Raw genomic sequence first — 22,019 nt, forward strand, 5'->3', positions numbered from 1 at the left:
TTAATGTGATATCTGCATAGGTGCAATCTTCCTTTAAATCAGAGGCATCAATAAATATTTACGGTCAAGCAGCTCACTGTATTTTAATGGCAGCAGTTTGGCTATTATATTCAATTTTACACAACTTGAAATTGAGTTTTCCAGGTGATGTGTGATGCATTTTTTTTCACAACTCACTGAGCCCATTTGCTTTCACCTTCTCAAATGTTTAAAAGTGCAACATGTTTTCATGGAAATTACAAATTTGCCCATGTCCTCTGTTAGGCTCCTTTAAAACTGCTGTAATCATTTCTTTAGGTTGAAAATTCTTCTCTGCTCATGCATTTCAAACCTACAATCACTCTTAAGACCAGGATACAATTTAAAAGCCTTGAAGTTCTAAATTAGAATATGAAATTTATTGTGTGGCTCCAGCTCAGTGCAAATTTTTTCCACAATTTTTGCCCAGAAAACAGATGCTCCTCAGTACCCTCATTAAGAAGCCCCGTCATTACTGGGACTCTCCAAGTTGGAATGAAATTCCCCCAAAGTTTCTCCTGACCCAGGACTTCTAGAGGGAGAATGTAGAGCAGCCGCCTCTAAGATTTTCATTATGGTTTGTATGAGCATTCAGTGAACACAGCACCCTTCTCCAGAAAAGTAGCTGCTTTCCTTAGGGCTGTTCCCTGAGTACCTCCAGGGAGATAAAGAGTTCTCATCCTTGGCTCAGTTAAGTCATTCAGCAAGTCCCCTGAATAAAAGAGCAAACATAACCAACTAAAGCACTGTGTATTGGAGACTTAGAAGCCAATGGGTAGATAAGATATGAATCACTTTTTGGAAAGAAAATTAAAGGCAGAGATATTCTGGGTTCTGACTTCACCTCTACCCTCTGCTAAGTGTAACTGCAAAGCAGTGATTTTTTTTTTAAGGCCCAGATTTACAAGCAGTTAAAATGATGGATAAAGGAGTCTGATAAGAGGATAAGTCAATGCTGATTAACAACCTGGGATAAGCTCAAAATATTAATAGATTATCTGGAAGCCTATATAATGCTTACATATAAGCCATGATTGTGGCTTCATGAATCTCTAAAAATCTCTGGGGGAAGCACATAGTGTACACATCTGGAGACTAAAGGACCTGGAGAGGTTGTGGGGACACCAGCATGTCTCTAAGACAGAGCAGGCTTAGGACTCATTAATAAAGCATTTCACTGACTTTCCGACTCTGCACCCTTATCAATAAACTGAGGCTCACATCACCCACCCAGTCTACCTTCCAGGATTACTTGGAGGATAAGAATCAGAAAAGAATAATGGAGAGAAAAGCTCTTGGTTAACAAAACAAAGAGAAGGTGTTTTATAAACTGGGAAAGTCTTAGTTACAAAGAAAGCATCATTAACTGTAATTCACAGGGGCTCCTTCAGCTCCTACACCCAAGTAACAACACAGAGGGGGTGCAGAGAAAGCAAAGCTTGGAGCCCCAGTACCTGATGGTGGTGCCTTGCAAGCGGTCTATCTTCTTATTGAGCTCAGCGATGATGCTGTGGAGTTCCGTGATGCGTTCCTCATACCGAAGCGTCGTTCGCTCCTGGACATCCTCATGCTCTCTCATGAGGTGCGACTGCTCACACTAGGACCAAGAACAGGAGAGAAGTGTCGATGAGATGACACACCTTTTGGAGAATGAGTCCATATTCTGTGGCCTCCAACCACCAGAGCTTCAACATTGAGTGTGCTCCAAATAAAACACATGCCTGCTCACTGGCCAGCAACCCAGGAGATGTATCAACAGCTAATTTTTACAATGCCCCAAAAGGACACCTGAAGCTTTGTCTTTCTAACACTCTTTGGAAAACAGTCTCTCAGCAAGTGGCCCAAGCTGGATCCCTCAGATATCTTCTCTGGGAATTTGAATCTTGAGCAAATGGACCTCAGATTGCAAAGAATGGATTTATCAACAGCCTGTAAAGACTGTCTGTGAGTTCACACATATTACTTTATTCCTGTTCAGTTTCACTTTTACCAACTCAACCCTTTTTTGCTGAAGTTGGTCAGGATATGTTTTAGCTAAATTTCAACCAAATAACCCTAAGTGGTATGACACAGTATCTTATCTGGCTAGATTACCTGTGAATTTCATGCTTTCCAATATCCTTTCCTGCTAGACTATAAATTCTCAAAATGCAGGTACTATGTGTTTTTGTCATTTAGCCCTAGCCCCTGGCATATGGCCTGGCTCACAGTGGGACATCTAGAAGTGTAACAGAAATGAATAAATTTCATTCTATCTCACTGTCATGAAGGCTGCTTTGTAGGAAAAAAAAAAAGGCAAATAGAGGCTGAGGTGCTTCCCTTGCTCAGTGTTTGATGGACTAAGGCAGCAGATGCTATGTACACATTTTTGCAGATGGAGTTGAAATCCTAAGGAACCTGCTCACCTTTTTCATTTTTCTCTACCTTCCTCAACATGCACCCCTCACTGTGCAGTTAATCTCTTTCACAATAAAATGTTCCTTAGTGCTGGAGCAAGTGGTCCAGTTTGTGTGCCTGACTACTACACTCATCCCTGATTAATTTCCTGTCCAATAGAGGAATTTTTATTTCATTTACAACCAGGCTTTCCTAATGCCAAGAGCCATATGTGCTTGCCAGCTTTGCATTTTAAGCCGTGTGGCAGGCAAGGGAAGGTAAGACAGCTTACCCATCACCTCTGATGTCCTCCTATCTCCCTAAATCTGCTAAGTTTACAAGGGTATAACCCAGGGCAAAGACAAGAACACTATTCTCAGCCTAACTCAATACAAAACCAGAAAAACTCAAGAAAGACATCTGACAAACATATTGGTATAAATCACGGCAGGGACCAAACCCATGAACTTGATTGGTATTCTTGTAACTTCCTGGGGGTTTACTGAGCGCTCCAGGGATGAGGTCGGAGGGAATAAATTATTAAATGTTGTATCATAGACTTTTGTGGAGTAGTTGCTTAAAAAAATGCTGATGTGAATGACTGTTTTTAGTGACAGCCTAAGACATCAAATAACCTTCACTCAAAGTTATGTTCACAGCAAATTAAGTGGGACTAGAGGTAAGGATGAAAGTATAGACCACTTTCATGGGACTAGGAGTTCAGCTCAGAATACAGTGAACTCCTGGCAAACATGAGCCCTGGGTTCAATCCCCAGGATACCTGCCCCTCAAAAAAGCCACAGCTACATGGAAGCTCTCTTAACAGAATATCTAGTCACAGATACTCTCCCCGTGCACTTAGACCTTTTTCATCTGTGATCCATCAAACATTAAAAGAAATAAAAGTCCACAAAGTGACAGTATCTCAAAGTTGGTTTATGTCAATAAATTAAAAAAAAAATCTTCTTATTTCCTTGGAACATACCAACAACAGAACATTGTTCTTTTAGTTGCCACAGAGTATCTATCTGAGTTCTTGTTTTCATTCTTTTTTTCTCATCCTCCAACTGTGTGTGAATATTGTATACATAGATGTAAATAGTGGACCCTTTCATGGGGGTCACCAGTTCCAGATTTTTTTTTAGATTTTTAATTTTTTTAAAATTGTTAACAGACATTTATTTTATTTATTTATATGTGGTGCTGAGAATTGAACCCAGTGCCCCACACAGGCCAGGCAAGTGCGCTACCGCTGCGCCCCCAGCCCCAGCCCCCCCGGATCTTGAAGATCTTGAAATGATTACAGGATAGTATCTATTCCCTGACCTGGATTTTGTCTATGCTATGGCACTTTCTACATTGTTATTGGTTTTCTGTACTCAGTTCTCTGTGGCTAGAGATCTCTGTGAATTGCTTCCCCTCCCAAAACTTAATGAGCTCCCATGCTCCCTTAATGCCCCATTTATTCTTCCTTCTTTATTCTCTTTACTGGTCAAGTGGCCACTACCACCTCCTAGGCCTGCAAGAAACTACAAAATCCAATTAACAATGGACACATGCAAGTGTTAATATAAAAAAAGAACACATGATGAACTGATAGCCACCAGCACCATGGGCATCCCTCTGGACTGCTGTGGGATACCCAAAAGGACATCGGAGAGGGGGGGTGCTGCAGAGACAACAGATGAAGAATGAGAGTATGCTATCTGGTATTTTACCACCTTTATCCCTGCCTTTGACTGTAAAGTCTGCCTGGAAGCCTGATGATTCAGGCAGACAGAGAGGCACTTGTAGCTAAAAGAAAAGATTCATAATGTGTATTTGGATCTCAAGGGTTCATTTGGGAGTAGTAACAAGAATATATTGAGGAAAAATTTATTTTGGTTAAAGGCAAAGAAGTCTGGCTTATATTCTTCATTTTTCAATAAGTATGCTTTTTCAAAATGGCAAAACGTCTCTATAATACTTCCTTGGCAAAAAATCATATATTTCTTGATTTCCCAAAATATCTAAGAGATTGTGGTAGGTGCTGTGCAGGATACTGAAATGGAGACTCACAGAGAACAAAAAAATGTGGGAAGGGGAGGAGAGCTGATGGTAGATTGGCATTCCTTTCTCAATGAAAAGACAGTCTTGGAAAACCATTATCAAAATAAACTCCCAGCCACAGATGTAGGAGTGGCTGAGAAGACACTGCTGAAGCTTCATGTGTACAAATCAACCTCCTCTTGCTGACCCTCAACTGTATTCAGCTAATAATATTGTAGCACTGGTCTCAAAGCTTAGCGAAAATCCCTGAAGCACCTCTGAGCTGTGGTGCAGGGAAAAGCCGAGCAACTCCCACAAGGGCAGACTGTGTAGGAGGAAACAAGCCGACACCTGCAGGAGCCCAAGGACCCAACAAAACACCCTTGTTAAACAGCCCATCAGACTGCATATGAGTTGAGCCTGGGAACAGGGCAGTGTAGTGCAGGAAGAGGCGCAGATGAGGGGGTGGCACCGGGGCATTCAAAGCCATTCTGTGCAGTCACAGCCTCTCCTGCCCTGGAGACACCCCACACGAGCAGCACTGGCCTTTCCACACTCTAGTATCCTTATTCATCCAGCTCCTCCCACCTCCCCGGGTTTCCACGCCCTGGGAGGGTATTTTTCAACCTGGGATGGTGTGTGATCTCACAAGGACACAGGGTAGGCCAAGCTCAAGGCTGTACCTCCGTAACAGTCACCTGTAGCATGTGCTTCAGCAAAGCCTCATTCAGAAAGGTAATAGGACAACAAAAACTAAACAGGAAAAGGGAGTGTTTATTTTTATGACATTTAAATTTCAAAAAGTTTATATCTCCTCAAACATCTATCATTTCTTTATGGTGGAAACATTCAGAATCCTTTCTTCTAGTTTGTTTTTTTTTTTTCACCCCCAGTACTGGGAATTGAACCCCTGAATGCTCTACCATTGTGCTACATGCCCTTTTTATTTTTTTGAGATGGTATCTCACTAAATTGTCCAGGCAGGTCTTGAACTTGTGATCTTCCTGCCTCAGCCTCCTGAGTAGTTGGGGTTACAGGCATGCACTACTACACCCAGCACCTTTCTTCTATTTTTTTTTTTTTTTTTTTTTTTGAAATGACTAGTACATGGCTGTTCTCTATTGTCATCTTACTGTGCAATAACACACCAGAACCTCACTTAGGATCCACTGCTCAGCCTTCTCTTCTCCCCTCCCTCCTCTCCCCAGCCTCTTATATATAACCAACATTTATGGAAAAGGCTGTCCTTGCTCCAAGGTATGCTCTTAGCACCTCTGTCAAAAATCAGTTGGCTGGAGATGCATGGGCTAATTTCTAGGATCCCTATTCTATACCACTGGTCTGTATGTCTGTTCTTAGGACAACACCATGCTGTTTTGACTACCATAGCTTTCTAGTATATTTGGAAGCAAGGTAGTATAATATCTCATTTTTATTCTTTCCATTCAACATTGCTTTGGCTATTTAAGGAATTTTGCAATTCTATATAATTTTTATGATTGTTATTCTAGTTCTGTGAAGAATGAGATTGGTGAATTACACTGAATATGTAGATCACTTTGGGTACTATGGGTATTTTGAAACTATTGATTTCTTTAAATATATGAACAGGGGTGTCTTTCCATTTTTATATGTCTTTTTCAATTTTATTTTATAGTTTTCATTGCAGAAATCTTTTACTTCTTTGGTTAAATTTGTTCCTAGGAATTTAATGTTTTGAGTATTGTAATTGGGATTGCTTTCTTGATTTCTAGTTCAGGTAATTTGCTATTGGTGTTTACAATGCTACACTGATCTGTATATGTTGACTTTGTATACTGCAACTTTACTTAATTCATTACTGTTCTAATAGGTTTTGTGTTAGAAATTTTTGGGATTTTTCTGCATATGTCATCTCTCAATAGTTACAAGTTGACTTCCTCTTTTCTAATCAGTATGTCTTTTTTTTTTCCTTTTTCTTTGTTTTTGAGATGAGGTCTCCCTATGTCTAGGCTGGTATTGATTCCTGGGCACAAGTGATTCTCCCACTTCTACCTGCCAAGTGCTGAGACTACAGGCACAGGCCACCACACCTGGCTTGGAAAATTCTTTATTTCTTTCTCTTTCCTGATTGGTCTAGCTAGGATTTTTGGTACTATATTGAATGATAGCAATGAAAATGGGCATTTTTTTCTTGTTCTAGATATTAGAAAGATTTCAGCTTTCCCCCATTCAGCATAATGTTATTTGTTGGCTTACTATAAATGGTCTCTATTATATTGAGGTCTGTTCCTTCTATTTTCATGAAAGGATGCTGAATGTCATTTTATTTTTTGCATCTATGGAGATAATTATGTCTGTGTCGTGTATGTGTGTGTGCGTGCGTGCACGCGCATCTAGTCCTCGGCTTTTCTTTGATTGGAGACCTTTTATTACTCATTCAGTCTCTTTATTTAATATTGGTCTGCTCAAGTTTTTCTATTTATTCATGATTCAGTGTTGGTAAAGTGTACATATCCATGAATTTGTTCATTTTTTCTGGGTTCTCAAATTTGTTGACAGATAGTAGTTCATAATCATCTCCAATGATCCTTCGTAGTTCTGAGGTGTCAGCTGTTTCTGATTTTATTTCCTTGAGTCTTTTCTCTTTATTTGAGTCTAGCTAAGGATCTGTCAATTTTGCTTATGTTTTCAAAGAACCAGCTCTTCGTTCACTCATCTTTTGTATTGTTTTTCAGTTGCTATTTCACTTATTTCTGCTCTGATCTTTATTTTTCTCCTCCTACTAATTTTGGTTGTGGTTTATTTTTGCTTCTCTAATTCTTTTTTTTTTAATATTTATTTATTTTTTTTAGGTCTCGGCGGACACAACATCTTTGTTGGTATGTGGTGCTGAGGATCGAACCCGGGCAGCACGCATCCCAGGCGAGCGCGCTACCGCTTGAGCCACATCCCCAGCCCGCTTCTCTAATTCCTGAGATGCAATGGTAGATTGTTTACTTGAGGTCTTTGTGGGTTTTTTTTCTTTATTTAAGTGCGGTTGCCATAAACTTCCTCCTGAATGTTGCTTGTTGCTGTATCCCATGTTTGGGAATGTTGTGTCGCTCAATTTCTAAGCTATATATTTCAATGGGATTAGATGCTTTTAAAACATCTGATAAAAGACTCATCTATTTTTTTTTCATAAATCCATGAACAACACACTTTTGCAAATGGTGTGCCTTTCAGTTATTTTCTTGTGTATGTTGGGCTTTACCAGGAGCACTGCACGGGGTGCACATCGTGTAAGCATCAGCACCCTGCAGGACAGCAAGACCTTCACCAAGACTCTGCCTCCATCCACACACATGATAGAATTACACTTCCCCTCCCCTGATGCTAAATAAACTCATGTGACTTATTTTGACCGATGTGATATGAGTAAATATAGACCATTTTTTTTTGTCAGAAGCCATTAAAAGATTGTGCAGGATTTACCATGCTCCCTTTGCCAGGTCATAGCTACTAGTGACACTCCAGGTGGTAGAGGCCATCAGCTTGGGAACCTGGATGAGGACACTATAGCACAAAGTTGCCTGACAGCTACCATAAGCTCCTAGTAAGAATCCAGAAATAAGCCTTTGGTATTTTAAGCCACTGGAAAATTGGTGTTTTGTGAGCACTTCGTATCCTGAATAATAAAGCCATTTTGTAGATAGGAAAACAGACTAATAGTGACTGATTTATTTACTGTAACCCAGGTAACAAGCAGAAACCTCTGAAAAACTCCCGGATTCCTGTTTAAACCACCAAGGGATTGAGTCACAACCTTCTCCTCTCTGCTGCTTCCTCTCCCAGCTCCCTGTGGGCTGATCTCCTCCTCATCATTTGCTTAAAGCTCTCCAGTGGCACCCTGGTCTTGTGCCCGGAAATACCTCCAATGAACTCCAGGAAACGGGAATATTATGCCTGATGGTACCAGGGTTAGGGTTAGGGTTAGGGTTAGGAAAACCAGCTCCCTTTTCAAATCCCCATGAGGACAGACACAGGGAAGGAGACTGGAGGGGGTATGAAACAGGGGAACTCCAGCTTCCCCGATGCCTTCCAGCTTCCACGAGGGCAGCTTCAGCTGTCAAAGTCAATTATTCAATGACAACTTACTTAGCAGCCTCCAGGAGCAACTGAAGGCAGCTTCTTCTAGCACAACTTTCAAGTTAGGTCTTATTTTCTTCTCTCTACTGAACAGAAACGCCCCACACAATTTCAGCTGAACAAAATGGGAAATAATCTCAAACACCATGCTACTGATTTTTTCCATAATTACAGGTAATTGCATCCAGGGTTTTCCCACCTCCTGGCCTAAACTGAATTTTGGGCTGGTACCACATCCAGGGCAGGAAAGCCAGAAAGCCGACTTTACTGCAGCATCTTGTCTGCCATGAACTTCTGGAGGTCAATACCATTGAAAGTCTAGATTTTTTTTTTCCCCTGCAACTACAGACTTTCAGTTTGAAAGGAAAAAAAGATTGAGATTAGATATGATGAAAATTTGCTTTTCCTGCATTTCTTCTGGTATTTAAAACACACTCTGAGCTTCTTAAGATCTTAGCTCTCCTATCATGTTGAGGAAGCAAATTTAAAATCCCTATAAATACTTGTGTTAACCACAAAAACTGGCAAAATTGCCTATATGCAAAGATGTTTAATAAAAACAAGCAACACCCTCATTTCAATAGCTGAGAATAACACGTTTTAGGCTCATCTCTGCTAATGGTGCAATCCAGGGATAAAGCCATGAGTCAGCCTCAAGACAAACTGGACTGAGAACATGAGCACTTGTTGGAAAAACCCTGGGCAATGTGGTGGTGCCGAGAAGCTTGATGGTTTTGTTAATGTTCTTCACTGGGTTTTCACTTACTCCACGGAGGCCACTGATCTTTAATCATCGCATTAGTCTCAGCTGTCAAAGCCAAGAGCATTATGAACTGGATTCTTGAAAAATGCGATGCCATCATTAATGTGTTAACCCTCTCAACCATGCTGAGAAAGGGGCCAGCGCCACGTCCTTTTAAAACATGCTATGATGTGCGTGATGCTCCTTTCTCAGGGTCACAGTGGATTGGTCACAACTAACAGAACTCAAGGTATTTCCATCCTCTTTCAAAATTTTTTCCCAGGTTCCTCTATGAGGAAGGCGAGGAAAATTAAGCAAGCTGAATAAAGAGAAATACAGATAACACTGAAAAGCAGAACAACTAGAGAGCACTTTACCAAAGAGAGTAAGAAAAGACGGGGGAGAACCCTAACAAATAAAATACATTGCAAACTATATATATATATATTTTTTTTTAAATTTATTTTTTAGTTTTCGGTGGACACAACATCTTTATTTTATTTTTATGTGGTGCTGAGTCCTGAACCCAGGGCCCCATGCATGCCAGGTGAGCGCGTTATTGCTTGAGCCACATCCCCAGCCCTGCAAATTATATTTTTATCTCAGAAAGCTATACACTGATAAGAGAAACACTAGCTCCATTTAATTTCATGAAAATGGTATGTTCTCTTTCTGGGAGCCAAGAGGTAGAAAATTCCAGGAGACCTGCTTTCCAAGGACAGAGGGCTTAGAAATAGATATTGCTGGTGCGGTGGCACACACTTGGAAACCCAGTAGTTTGGGAGGCTGAGGCAGGAGGATCACAGCCAGTTCAAAGCCAGCCTCAGCAACTTAGGGAGGCTCTAAGCAACTGAGACTCTGTCTTTAAATAAAATACAAAAGAGGGCTGGGATGTGACTGAGTGGTTAAATGCCCCTGAGTTCAATCCCTGGTAGAAAATAATAATAATAATAATAATTATTATTATTTCCATATTACTACTGACTGATTTCATATGGGCCCATAAGCCGTTTGATGTATCTCCTTCTGTTGTACTTTAAAAATGCAGTAAAGTTAGTTAATTAAAAATAATTGTTGGTACCAAATAAATGGCAAATATACCAAAAGAATCAAGCCAGGATGATGTATAATCTTCACTGGTTTCTCACAATGCCAGTCTCCACCTGGTTGTGGAATATGGGTGTGAATGCATGTGGGAGCTGTGCACCTGTTTAGCCTGGGAGGGGAGTTGGGCGTTTCTTGTAGCCATGAAGTTTGCATTTGTGAATTTGTTACACAACAACAGAAAATCAATGCAGAGGTATTTTTGTCTTCCTTATCCTACTGATACCGGATTCCTTTACTCAGCACTTCCTTTCCTATCACTCAGTATTCTCAAAAATCCACTTACAGATTGATCCCGTGACCATACATAATGAACCTTCTTTTATTCAACCAGCTCCAGTCACCATTAATAACTATTCAACAGATGTTGAAGCTCTCTTGATAATGCCTGATGAATATAACCACCATTTACATTTTAATCAGAGCACTATAATATTTGGAGATCTGGTAAGACTTAGTATACCCACAGAACATAAATTTTCACATGAATTTGCTCTTCTACAATCTGGTAAAGCCTCAAACATGAATCACTTACCAAGCAAGATATATGACACAGAAAGCAAAGAACCATCACTTCCCTGTATTTATGTTGTTCTGGAATAAATTCATCTTTATAAGAAGCAGGAGATGGCAAGCCTGACATTTTCACATGTCCTCTTTCCTGGGTCCGAGTTTTAGAACTGGGAAGACATCTCCAGTGAAAGAAGCAGAGAGTAATTTTTAAGTCTAGTCAATGCAATAATGTAAATGGGAGTCGGTGGCACTATGATGTGACCGTTTTCATCAGGGGTAAAACCAGTCACCAAGAGCTATTATGCAAGTATGGCTTAATCATAAGTAAGTCGAAAGGGAGCTGAGTCAATCTTGGGCAGAACCAAGTTTTCTATTATCCTCTCACCATCCACTGCTTAAGTGGCTTTCTCCTCCCAGGCTAACACCTAATACATTCCTGGTTACCCTTTAAGATCCAAGACTGACTGGGCATGGTAACACATACCTGAAATCCCAGCAACTTGTGAGGCTGAGACAGGAGGATTGACACATTTAAGGCCAGTTTCAGCAACTTAGTGAGGAGGCCCTAGAAACTTAGTGAGACCCCGTTTCATAACTAAAAATTTAAAAAGGACTAGGGATGTAGCTCAGGTGTAAGGAGTCTCTGGGTTCAATCTCCAGTACCCAAATATAAAGAAAAAAAAAATCCAAGACTGTGGTAGAGGCCAGCTCTCAGTTAAAAGCATGCATAATTATTTTTCTTTAACAAAAGTATCTTACCAATAAGAACTATTAATAGCAGTTTTCTAATTTATACCCATTTAAAGCCAACTTGGCTTTAAATGGGTATAAATTAGAAAACGGAGTCACTTAATGCCATTTTATTTTTTTTGAGACAAAAAATTACCATTTTCTCTTTTTTAAAAGAAGCATTTTAACAAGTTTCTATTTATCTGAGACAGTCACTTAAATAGTATAATGCTGATTTCAAGTCTATTATAGCACTACTTTATTACTTTGATAATCAGAAGGAAATGTTTAAAGTAAAATTTTCATCTAAATAAAAACTGAACATTTCTGCTCCTAGAGTGAGCAAAAAGCACTGGGGGCCTTCTAAGCTATTCACCTGAGTTTGGTCAAGCACATAATCTCTGCAGGTCACCTGGCGAATGTGGGAGTGGATGCTCTGAAGTACAAAGAGCCTTCCACATCCCCTCAGCCCACTCAACCCATCTGTGGTTATGAGACATATGAGCATTATGGAAAGATGGCTGGACAAGCTTTTAATTTTTTTTTTAAACTCTGAATTACCACATTAAAAAAAAGGGGGGGGGCATTCATATCACAAATGAGGCCCTAGCAACTTAGTGAGACCCTGTTTCATAATTAAAAATTTAAAAAGGACTAGGGATATAGCTCAGGTGTAAGGAGTCCCAGGGTGTCCTTTGGAACAAAAAATTCCAATCAGGTAAGGACCAACACCATTCGTAGATCTGAGTGGCATATGTGGGCAGAATCAGAGGAAGCAAAGAGGCTGGTGGATGTGAGAGTGGAAAACCCCAAATAACCCATCGGCACTCACAGGAAAGCGAGGAGGCCAATCCGAGAGCAGCAGATGAAACTAGGACGAGTTACTCCTCCCAAGAGAGTGTAGGTGCAAGGGGCCCCCCAAAGATCTGAAGAGTCCCATCCCACTGAGCTCTCAAGACCAGTCCCAGAGCTCCCTGCCAGGAAATGGTGGGAGTAAAACCAAACAGAGCAGGATGTGGAACACACGAACACAGGAGAGAAAAGATCCTGATGAGAGTAGGTGAAAGGAAAGAGCCAGGCAGCGTCAGAAGCCAGCTGCCCCAGTTCTCACCAGAGGAAAGCCCATGGCCTTAGAGGCCCTTCTTCACTCGGCCTCCTGAAAGTCTAAGGGAACTATTTTTCACATAAAAATTAAAAACAAAGAAGTCAAAACTTATACATTGTAATAAGAAAACTAAAAAGAGAACAGAATAACATCCCTACTAACCATGAAATTATGCCACGACATGGAATAAAGGAAAAGCCTCTCAAACAATAGGCTACTTTCTTTTTCTTTTTGCAGTGCTGGGGATGGAACCTAGGGCCTCAGGCAGGCCAGCCAAGTGCTCTCCCACTGAGTCACATCCCAGGCCTCACCTGCTATTTTAAAGTGAACTACAACTTTAAGGAAAGAACAGAATTTGGAATTTGAAAAATTCAGAACTTAAGTGCCAGAACACAGAAAATAATCAGAAATAAGATAAAAATACATGTCAAAAGTGAGAACTAAACTAGAAGAAACCAAAGAGGAACAGAAAACAGAACGCCTCAAGAGAAACAAGAAATGAAGAGCAGGGCAAAAATTAAATTCAAAAAAGGAAGAGATATAAAGGATTTGAGATCATGCCATATGTTAAAGATGAATGCGATCTAACATATGAATAATAGGAGATCTTAAAAATCAAAAGAAGAGAATAAAACTCATATTCATGTGTGAGCTTTTCCCAGGGCCTTACACATGCTAGGAAAACATTCTACCACTGAACTACAGGCCAGCCCAGCAATGTAATTTTTTTAAAATGTCCCTGAAATAGAAAAGATGACTAAAAAATATAATCAGGCGGCTGGGGTTGGAGCTCGGCGGTGCAGCACTTGCCTAGCATGTATTGAGGTACTGGGTTCAATTCTCAACACCACATATAAATAGAGTTCTAACAACAACTTTAAAAAATTTTTTTTAAAAAATATAATCAGAAGAATACATAGCAAACCAGAAAATATCAAGCCAGAATTATTGATGCACTCAAAGGAAGGAAGAAAGATATGTAGGATGGGAGGGATCCTTTGGATAGCCACAGTAAGCAAGTAACTTAAAAGGCAAAGAAAGTTAGATTCTCATCATGCTTTGACAGCAGCACTCTCTGCCAAAAGAAAATAAACCAACATATTCATAGAAAGAAAAGATGAGCCAAGCATTTAGCCTCCAGCAGTGTCTTTCTTTTTCTCTTACATGGTGCTAGGATGAACCCAGGGCCCCCTTCATAATAGGGAAGCACTCTACCCTGAAATACACCCCAGCCCAAAGTACCTTTTAAGTATGAAGAGAAACAGATACATTCTTATTAACATGCAAGAATTCTGGGGAAATTATCCCCACAGGTCCACTTGGAAGAATCTATTAGAAAATAAGCTTCAGGCAAAATAAATTCATTAATCTATTAAAAATGGAGAAAACACTGCCATTATAAGAATCCTGGTGAACATTAAACTTGGTTACTTGTAGAAGACTGAAGGAGAACTAAAAGGGAAAGAATACAAAATGTGGTGGCCATATGGTCGGATAGCGTGGCTACAGTTCAACTGCAAAGGAATTGAGAATGAGGAGAATGACGACAAAATATTTAAACTCATCTCAGTAACTACAGTGGTTATGGTGGTATTGACATTATTACCCTGAGACTATACTGAACGTGGATACAGCAAATGAGTGATTATGAAATATCATAATTCTACTACCCCTTGTAACCTTAAGAGCCAGGAAAGAAAAGAGATAAAGATAAAATACAGAAATTGAGCCAGGCATAGTGGCACATGCCTATAATCCCAGCAACTCCCAAGGCTGAGACAGGAAGATTACAAGTTCAAGGCCAGTCTCAGCAACTTAGTAAGACCCTGTCTCAAAATAAAAAAAATAAAAAGGGCTAGGGATATGGTTCAGTGGTAAAATGCCCCTGGGTTCAATCCTTAGTGCAAAAAAAGAAAGAAAAGAAAATGAATAAAGATACCCATTGGAAATATTAGCATGAATTCCTAAGGCATTTTATCTCAAATTTTATGTATACCTTAAATTCTGCAGGTACATATGTACATAAATTAATAAATAATTTTCTGGATCATCTATTAAAGAGATCCAAATATAATGAAGAACCTACAAGAAATAAGTATTCTTAGTACCCAGTCTTGAAATATCATTTTCTGCTGAGAAAAGTTATGGTTACTTGGAGAATAATTAATTCTAGGTTCAGGACAAGAAATGTAGTCTAGGAGCCTGAAATAACTAGTTTAGGCTATACGACTCAGGAACCAGCTTAAAGAGACTCTTACTAGCTAAAGATAATATAGTTTGAGCCATTTTACAAAGAAAATAATTATAATGGATTAAAATTGAAATATATCTAAATCCATAAATTCATAATAATAAATGGGCACATTCATAGGATCACAGGGAATCGATCCCTTATCTTGTTAAATAGGAAGATTCATGTTTTTATTTTGTTTTTCTTCTAGGAACTAGACTATGTTTCAACAAATAAAAGACAGGAAATTTCTGTATAAAAGTATTCCCATTAAAAACAGAGAAATGGTAGAGCTTAAGTATCATGATTCTGCAAGTCCTAATGAAGTAATGAACCTAGGCATTAAGTAGCAACAGCTGCTGACATCACATAACGATAACAACCAGGCATTATGTGCCTGTTGGTGAAGAACATACTTTCTACAGTTTTGCCAGAGGAATTGGACATGAATCTGATCGTGCCTCAGGATTCAGCTGTCAATTATCAGGAAATACAGAGGAACATGTTGAACTGCACCAGGAGTGTGCAGCCAGCAACATCTGGACTGTAGGAAAGTCTACAGGTATAACAGCCAGGCTTAACAAATAAATGAAAAAGCAAATAAAGAATGGAGGAAACACCCATAGAGGAAAATATTTAAAGGAAACATCTATTTTTTTTAAATGGCAAGATAAGAATAGGGATGCAAATTTACAGGTCTAGGGATGCTAACTTAAGTGAAACTGTAAAGAAGCAAGAAACGTTATTCTGAATGTCATCCTGGTGGTTTCCTTTGTGGGAAGAAAAGTGTGGAGATTGAGATGGGACACAGGAGGCTCTTAGGGTAACAGGAAAATTCTGTTTCTTGATTTAGGCAGTAGAGTGCATGTTAAAAAATGTTAGTGTGCCCACCTCCAAATTCATATGGTGAAGTCTGATCCTTCAATATGATGGTGTTAGGAGGTGGGGCATTTGTTAGGTGAGGGTGGAGCCCCCATGACTGGGATTAATGGCCATCTGAAGAGGACACAGGAGAGACTGACACTCCACAAGACCCAGTGAAGAATGTGAGTCTGCAAACCAGGAAGAGAAACCAAGAACCAAACTGGCAGGCACCCTGACTTCCTGGTCTCCAGAACTGTGGGAAATACATGCTTGTTATTTAAGCCATTCCGTCCATGGTGTCTGTTACTGCAACCCAAACAGACAGAATATTTGATTATTAAGTCAAATTTGGTTTTGTGGAAATTTCTATACATGTTTTATTTTTAAACAAAGAAGTTAACACACACAACAACCACCACATTCCAGATCCCTTACCTGTGCCTTGGCCAATTTCTTTTCTAGAAGATCCCGTTCGCGCTCCGTTTGCTGAAGACGTTTATTAAGCTCCACTATATCTCCCTTGAGTGATGCCAGGGCTGCCAAATGGAGCTGTGGTGACAGAAAGAAAGAACGGGGTCAGTCTTTGCCGCAGAAACTCATTTCCTTCCCTTCATTCCCTGTAATTAGTGAAACCAAGTAAAAAAATGCATCATCCCAAAGTGGACACTTTTGAGAACAAATGTGTATTAATCTCATGGGACAGTGGACATAAATAAGATGTCACAGGCAAGCTGGGTTATATGGCCAACCTAGAGGTGCCAGGGAAAAATCATGTATGGGCAGTAGGACCTAATTTTGGATGGTAAAATCAGACTAGAGAGCAAGGCTCTGTATTCCAAGGACTTTTTCCTGATAGGATGATATTAAGAACTAGCATGAATGCAAGGAAAAGGCAAAACCAAATCAACTTTACTTTTGGAAAGTGTGAAAGTTGAATTGGGCAAATCAAATTTTTTTTTTTTTTTTTTTTTTTTTTTTTTTTTTTTTTTTTTTTTTTTTTTTGCAATTCAGTCCCCCAAACTGCTCCAAATACAAGAGCCAGGGGCTAATTAAGGAAAAAAAGGGAGAGCTCCTTTTTCTTGGAGTCTCCTCTTAAAAGAGTTGGTCCACTTATTTTCTTGTCAGTTTCTTCTTTCTCCTTGCCCCCTGGTCAGCCTGGATCAGCCAGATAGACGCTTCTTATGTGTTAGCCAAACCTCTGCAAAGAGCAGAACCAGACTTCTGATCCATTATGCTGTGAAAGACAAACTCAGAACCCATGCAGCTATCCTTCCCCAGCCAACCCTTTCAGATTAACTGGAGCCAGGAAGAATGTTCTCAGACAGATTAGCAAAGGGCACCACGCACTCCCATCTCAACCTGATCAACTTCACATTCTGAAGACTGTGCTTCAGCTGCATACAGTCCTGCCCCACATGGGGCTTTGGTGACTTTCTGGCATAGGGACAGTACTGCTTATAAGACCCGCTCAGCTCAGTGATCCCAGAGCAACACCTGCAAACCTCTGACCTCTCAGTCAGGGCTTTCACCTGCCTTTGCTGCCTCATCCAAGGAACGCACAGAGTAATTCCCTCTTGAATGCCGTATTATTTTGGTAAGCGGTGGAATCAGAATGAATGCTCCCTCCCTCTTTAAAGGCTTCTGCCAAGAAAGACTTAAAGTAAGGAATGAGCAAATAAATGTGATCTTTAAAGATGGACAGAGTGCGGTGGTACACAATCCAACTCGGAAGATTATTTTCATTTCAGGTCTAGAAAAATACTCTTTGTGCAACCTGCCCTTCCACTGGGTCACTTTGGTGGAAGGGGTGGGGGAGGGTCGGGTTTCATAGCTGCTGTTTTGTTAAATTCCAACAGCAGTGAATATGAATTCACTTAATTGCATCAGGGCTGCAAACCAACAGATCAATCGCTGATGTGAAATCAGGAATGCTTGAAATTTAAAAAAGGAAATGTCAGGCGATCCGGCAGTATTTGCTTCTCATGTAGGGCTAGGGACGCTCAGAAAAGGTCACTTTGGTTTTCAGACATAAGGTTTTGTGTGATGATTTCTTTACACAAACACCTCAGTGTTCTCATTGCGCAATCTTTCCAAGACTGTTCTGCTTCAAGTCCCCCACCAAGAGGGACAGAAATTCACTCCTTTCCACAGCTGGGCTGTCCTGTCAGCCTCTGAACTGTCCTCTAAGGATTCTCCTTCAGCACTGGACACTGGGACACGTTATGACTATATTAAGCATGGGGAGAAGATTCCCTACCTCCCTTTGGTGAGAAGGATCAAATACTGAGAGCTGAAATGTTCTGTAAGAAATTCAGGCCAGGGAACAAGGATCCCGACTTTGGGGCCCACTCATGCTTCCTGCCCCACATCTCCTCTTACTTCTGTGGGAAAGGGCTGCATGAAAGGAATGGGGGAAGACTGGGGCAAGCTGATGCAGAAAGCTGTGGCTTCCCCGTGGATGGCTTGAGCTGGCTCACATGGGGAGGCACACACATTTCCATCACAGCTACAGCAGAGGGGTCCACGGTGGGACACTGCCATGGAGGTGTCTCCACACTTCTCTGATGGAACATGCCTTCCCATAAAAATAGACCAGTTATTCTTAACCTTCCTCAGATTACAGATTCCTTAAGAATCTCAAGCCAGGCACAATGGCACATGCATGTAATGCCAGGAGCTTGGGAGGCTGAGGCAGGAGGTTTGAAAGCTCAAGGCTAGACTCTGCAACTTAGGGAGACCCTGTCTCAAAATAATAAAAAAGAGCTGGAGGTTCAACTGTTGGTACCAGGAGGAGGCAGGGAAAACATCATGAATGCAAAGGACCCTTCTCATAAAGAAGAGTAGGAATTTCGGTTACAAACTTTTTTTTTTTTACCCAATTATGTTGATGATACACCCTGGAAGCTATCTCCAAATTAAGAAACATCTGAGCTAAACATCAATTTTGTAACCCCAAAGTTCTGTACTGTCTCATATGTCATGATCCCAGACAACTGCATGAGGATAAGGCCCTTGGTACTCAGTGTCCCCTGTTTCCACAAGTGCAGGTAGGAGTCTAGAACTCACAGACTAGCTCACTAACACATCTGCTGGGATTACAGGTGTGCAACACAGTGCCTGGCTTGAGATTCTTAAGGAATCTATAATTGAAGAAGGCTAAGAAAACTGGTCTTTTATGGGAAGGCATGTTCCATCAGAGAAGTTAGGACACTTGCCTAGAGTGCCCAGAGCGGGTGTCTTCTTGGTGACTTGGTCAGCCAGATGGCATTCTTAGTTCCTAGACCAGTGCTCTCCCCCATGACAGCATCCCACTGTGGACCCCTCTGCCCACGGAGAGCTTACCCCCACAACCAAGACCACGGCACCCTTTGATCACTATACAGTGTCATATGTGACAGTAATTTTCAGTTTTTTACATGAACAAAAGCCTTACTTAAAATTTATTCTCCAATTACAGAAGAAATAAAAATGTAACACACACACACACACAAAAAAAAAAAAAAAAAAAAAAAAGGAAAAGGCATCTAACATCTTAGAGGTAGGCTCTGAGTGGTTTTAAACTTTTAGATGAGTAAATTTTGTTTAATGAAATTTTTAAGAAAAAAAATTTCTTTTAAAAAAAACAAAACGAGTTAAGTAACTATTTTATGTAGGCTGCACCATAAAAATTGCAAAGGGTGACTTTCCTTCTTAGCTCTACTGTTTTTTTTTTTTTTTTCTCTTTCTGACCACGAGCCCTTATGATAGAAGGTAACACTTTAAAAAATTAGCTAGGACAAAATGAGTTCCTTACTGTTAACTGACAGATACTCAGCAGAGGCACAGTGGGGGAGGAGCTGCCAACCAGCCATCAGCACCCTTGCTGCCAGCTGCTCCCTCAGCTGCTGAGGACCCAGCAGGAGACTGAGTGCTGGGCACTGGATCCCTGTGGATTGGAGTTCAGCAGCTTCCCTTATCACTAACTCGGTACACAAAAGCCCATCTGGCCTCCCTTATTTAGGGGTTGTATCCCCCTTATTCTGGCAGAGCTGGTGGTGTCTCCACATCTTCAAAAGCTGGAGAGTTTGTGAGTTACCTTACAAGGAACCTGAGAGAAGTAGAAAGGTCCTTTTGGGCAGTTTCTTAAAGAATTGATGAGGTGGATGCAGTGGTGTGTGCCTAAGCTACGAGGGAGGCCAAGGCAGGAGGATCACCTGAGCCCAGGGGTTCCAGACCAGCCTAGGCAACATAGTGAGACTCTAACTCTTAAAGAAGAATAACGGACAGTGGGTTTAATCCTGGAAAGGATTAAAAATTTACCAAAACAACCAATTGTTCAATGGCTGTAAATAGGACCACACATTTATGCCAGTTTGGGGATGACTTTTGGATTCTGAAATGGCCTCTAATTTGGGACACAGCTTCAGCCATAAGAACCATAATATATGATTAAAAGACTTTTCAGGAATCAAAGAGACAGAAAATGTGTAATGTTTGGGTCTGTGCTAGTGTCCTCAACACCAGACTTCTCTTCATTCCCAAAAGTAAGATCCTGACTTTAAGCTGGTTATATTGCTGCTCAGCTATAATATCCCAGTTCCCAGCCTTCCACGCAATTGGAGCTGGGTATAGACAGGTGACTAAGTTCTGGCCAGTTGAATGTAGAAATGGTGTGAGAAGTATGGGAAAATCTTTGAGAGCGATCATACCCTTTCTCTTGTCCTCTATCCTTATTGCTTGGTACCTCATATGATGGATGGAGCTCTGGCAGCCATATTGCATGATGAAGATCAGATCCACACTCTAGGGAGCCAAAAGGGGCCCGAGTTCCTAACAACTCTGTTTCTACCTACAATCTGCGGAATGCCTAATCCCAGACCTTATCACAGAATAACAAGAATCAAACTTTGTTGGATAAAACACTCTACCCTGAGACACTGTGGCAAATGAAGCTGATCTAATTCAAATTAACATAGAATCAGATATAAACCTTGGTTCAAGTCCTATTTATGTCACTTGCTGGTGGACCATCTTTACTCACTTTGTGATAGGGCTGCTGTGTAGACAAAGTGAGACAGTATGGATTAACTGTAACTAGCAGTAACAGAAGCCCCCTACAGACATACATTACCTCCTTCCCATCCAAGTTTCAAGTCAACAGCAATTGAGCACTTTCTCAGACTAAGCCCTTTGTAGATGGTGACGCTCAGATAAGTCTAAGAGTCCCGACCTGGGGAAGCTACTACCTGCAAAGTATCAGCACAGAATGGAGAGGCCAGAACCTGTGCTGCTGGCTTCTGCTAAAGTTCTAAGGCTTATCTCAAGGAGCTGACGGCCAGGGCTCTTAATTCTCTGTGAAATGTTAGCCAGGGGCCTAAGGAGGTCGAGATGGAACCTTGACACTTCCTATACGAATTCAGGTCTAGTGAATGAAGGATATAAATACGTACATTCCTCACATTTCTGGAGATAAAAGCACCTAACTCCCTAGGCTGTTTTGAGCCCTGTTTCACACTCTCTTTACAGTGTGTATCCAAATGAAACTAAACCACCTGGACACTTGGTTGCAAGCTAGCTGTCAAAATGGTTGTTATTTTTGGATGAAACATTCCTCCAGTAAAATCTCAATGTTCACTGGCTCTAAGGACAGGCCCATTTAGGCTCCGTCAGGTGAAGTGTCAAGCCTCTAGGCCCAAAGAGAAGTGAGCAGTGCTCTCGTGACAGCCTCTCTTGGTGGTTTCTCCTGGGCTAAGTGGACAGATGTCTATCCAGTTACACGTCAGCTATGAGACAAAGGGCTTTGAATTTCATAAGAAGCCCCCAGAACCTGTCAGCGAGAGAGTGTGACAAGACCCCCTCCAGGAACATCATATGTATTGGGGGTTATAAGGTGCACCTCCAGTTTGCTATTACTGGCAATAGAAGTGGCCAAGGCAAGCCCGCACCGTCCACTTCCATGGGGCTCCCTCACGCCTCATCTCATTTGACTGGCACCATCACACCATGACCCTGGCCTGAGGGAATCTATGATTCCCAAGTTGCCAAGGGACAAGTACTTTCCTCATGGACCACAGGACATGGATCTAGCCTGTCAAATTCTAAACTCATCATTGTGTTTATCTTTCTGGGATTTAAACCTTTGACTAGCTCCATTTTCAAAGTGCCAAAGACTCCCACAGCTGGACAGAGGGACGAGTCTATCTGCAGAGTCTCTTTCCAGG

At 41.0% G+C, this 22,019-nt stretch overlaps 1 protein-coding gene across 3 annotated transcripts in view; it reads right to left on the bottom strand.

The window, feature by feature from the left end:
• MCC (MCC regulator of WNT signaling pathway) overlaps positions 1 to 22,019 on the bottom strand; it is a 269,529-nt gene that overhangs the window by 104,031 nt on the left and 143,479 nt on the right. For all 3 annotated transcript variants that reach the window (XM_081295185.1, XM_081295186.1, XM_081295187.1), the window contains 2 exons: positions 16,255 to 16,368; positions 1,473 to 1,615 (listed from right to left, as the gene is read on the bottom strand). In XM_081295185.1, the coding sequence (XP_081151311.1) occupies positions 1,473 to 1,615; positions 16,255 to 16,368 (257 nt within the window). The remainder of the gene's footprint in view (positions 1 to 1,472; positions 1,616 to 16,254; positions 16,369 to 22,019) is intronic.

Source organism: Spermophilus citellus (genome assembly GCF_964194105.1).
Source record: "Spermophilus citellus genome assembly, chromosome: 1".
NCBI lineage: Eukaryota > Metazoa > Chordata > Mammalia > Rodentia > Sciuridae > Spermophilus > Spermophilus citellus.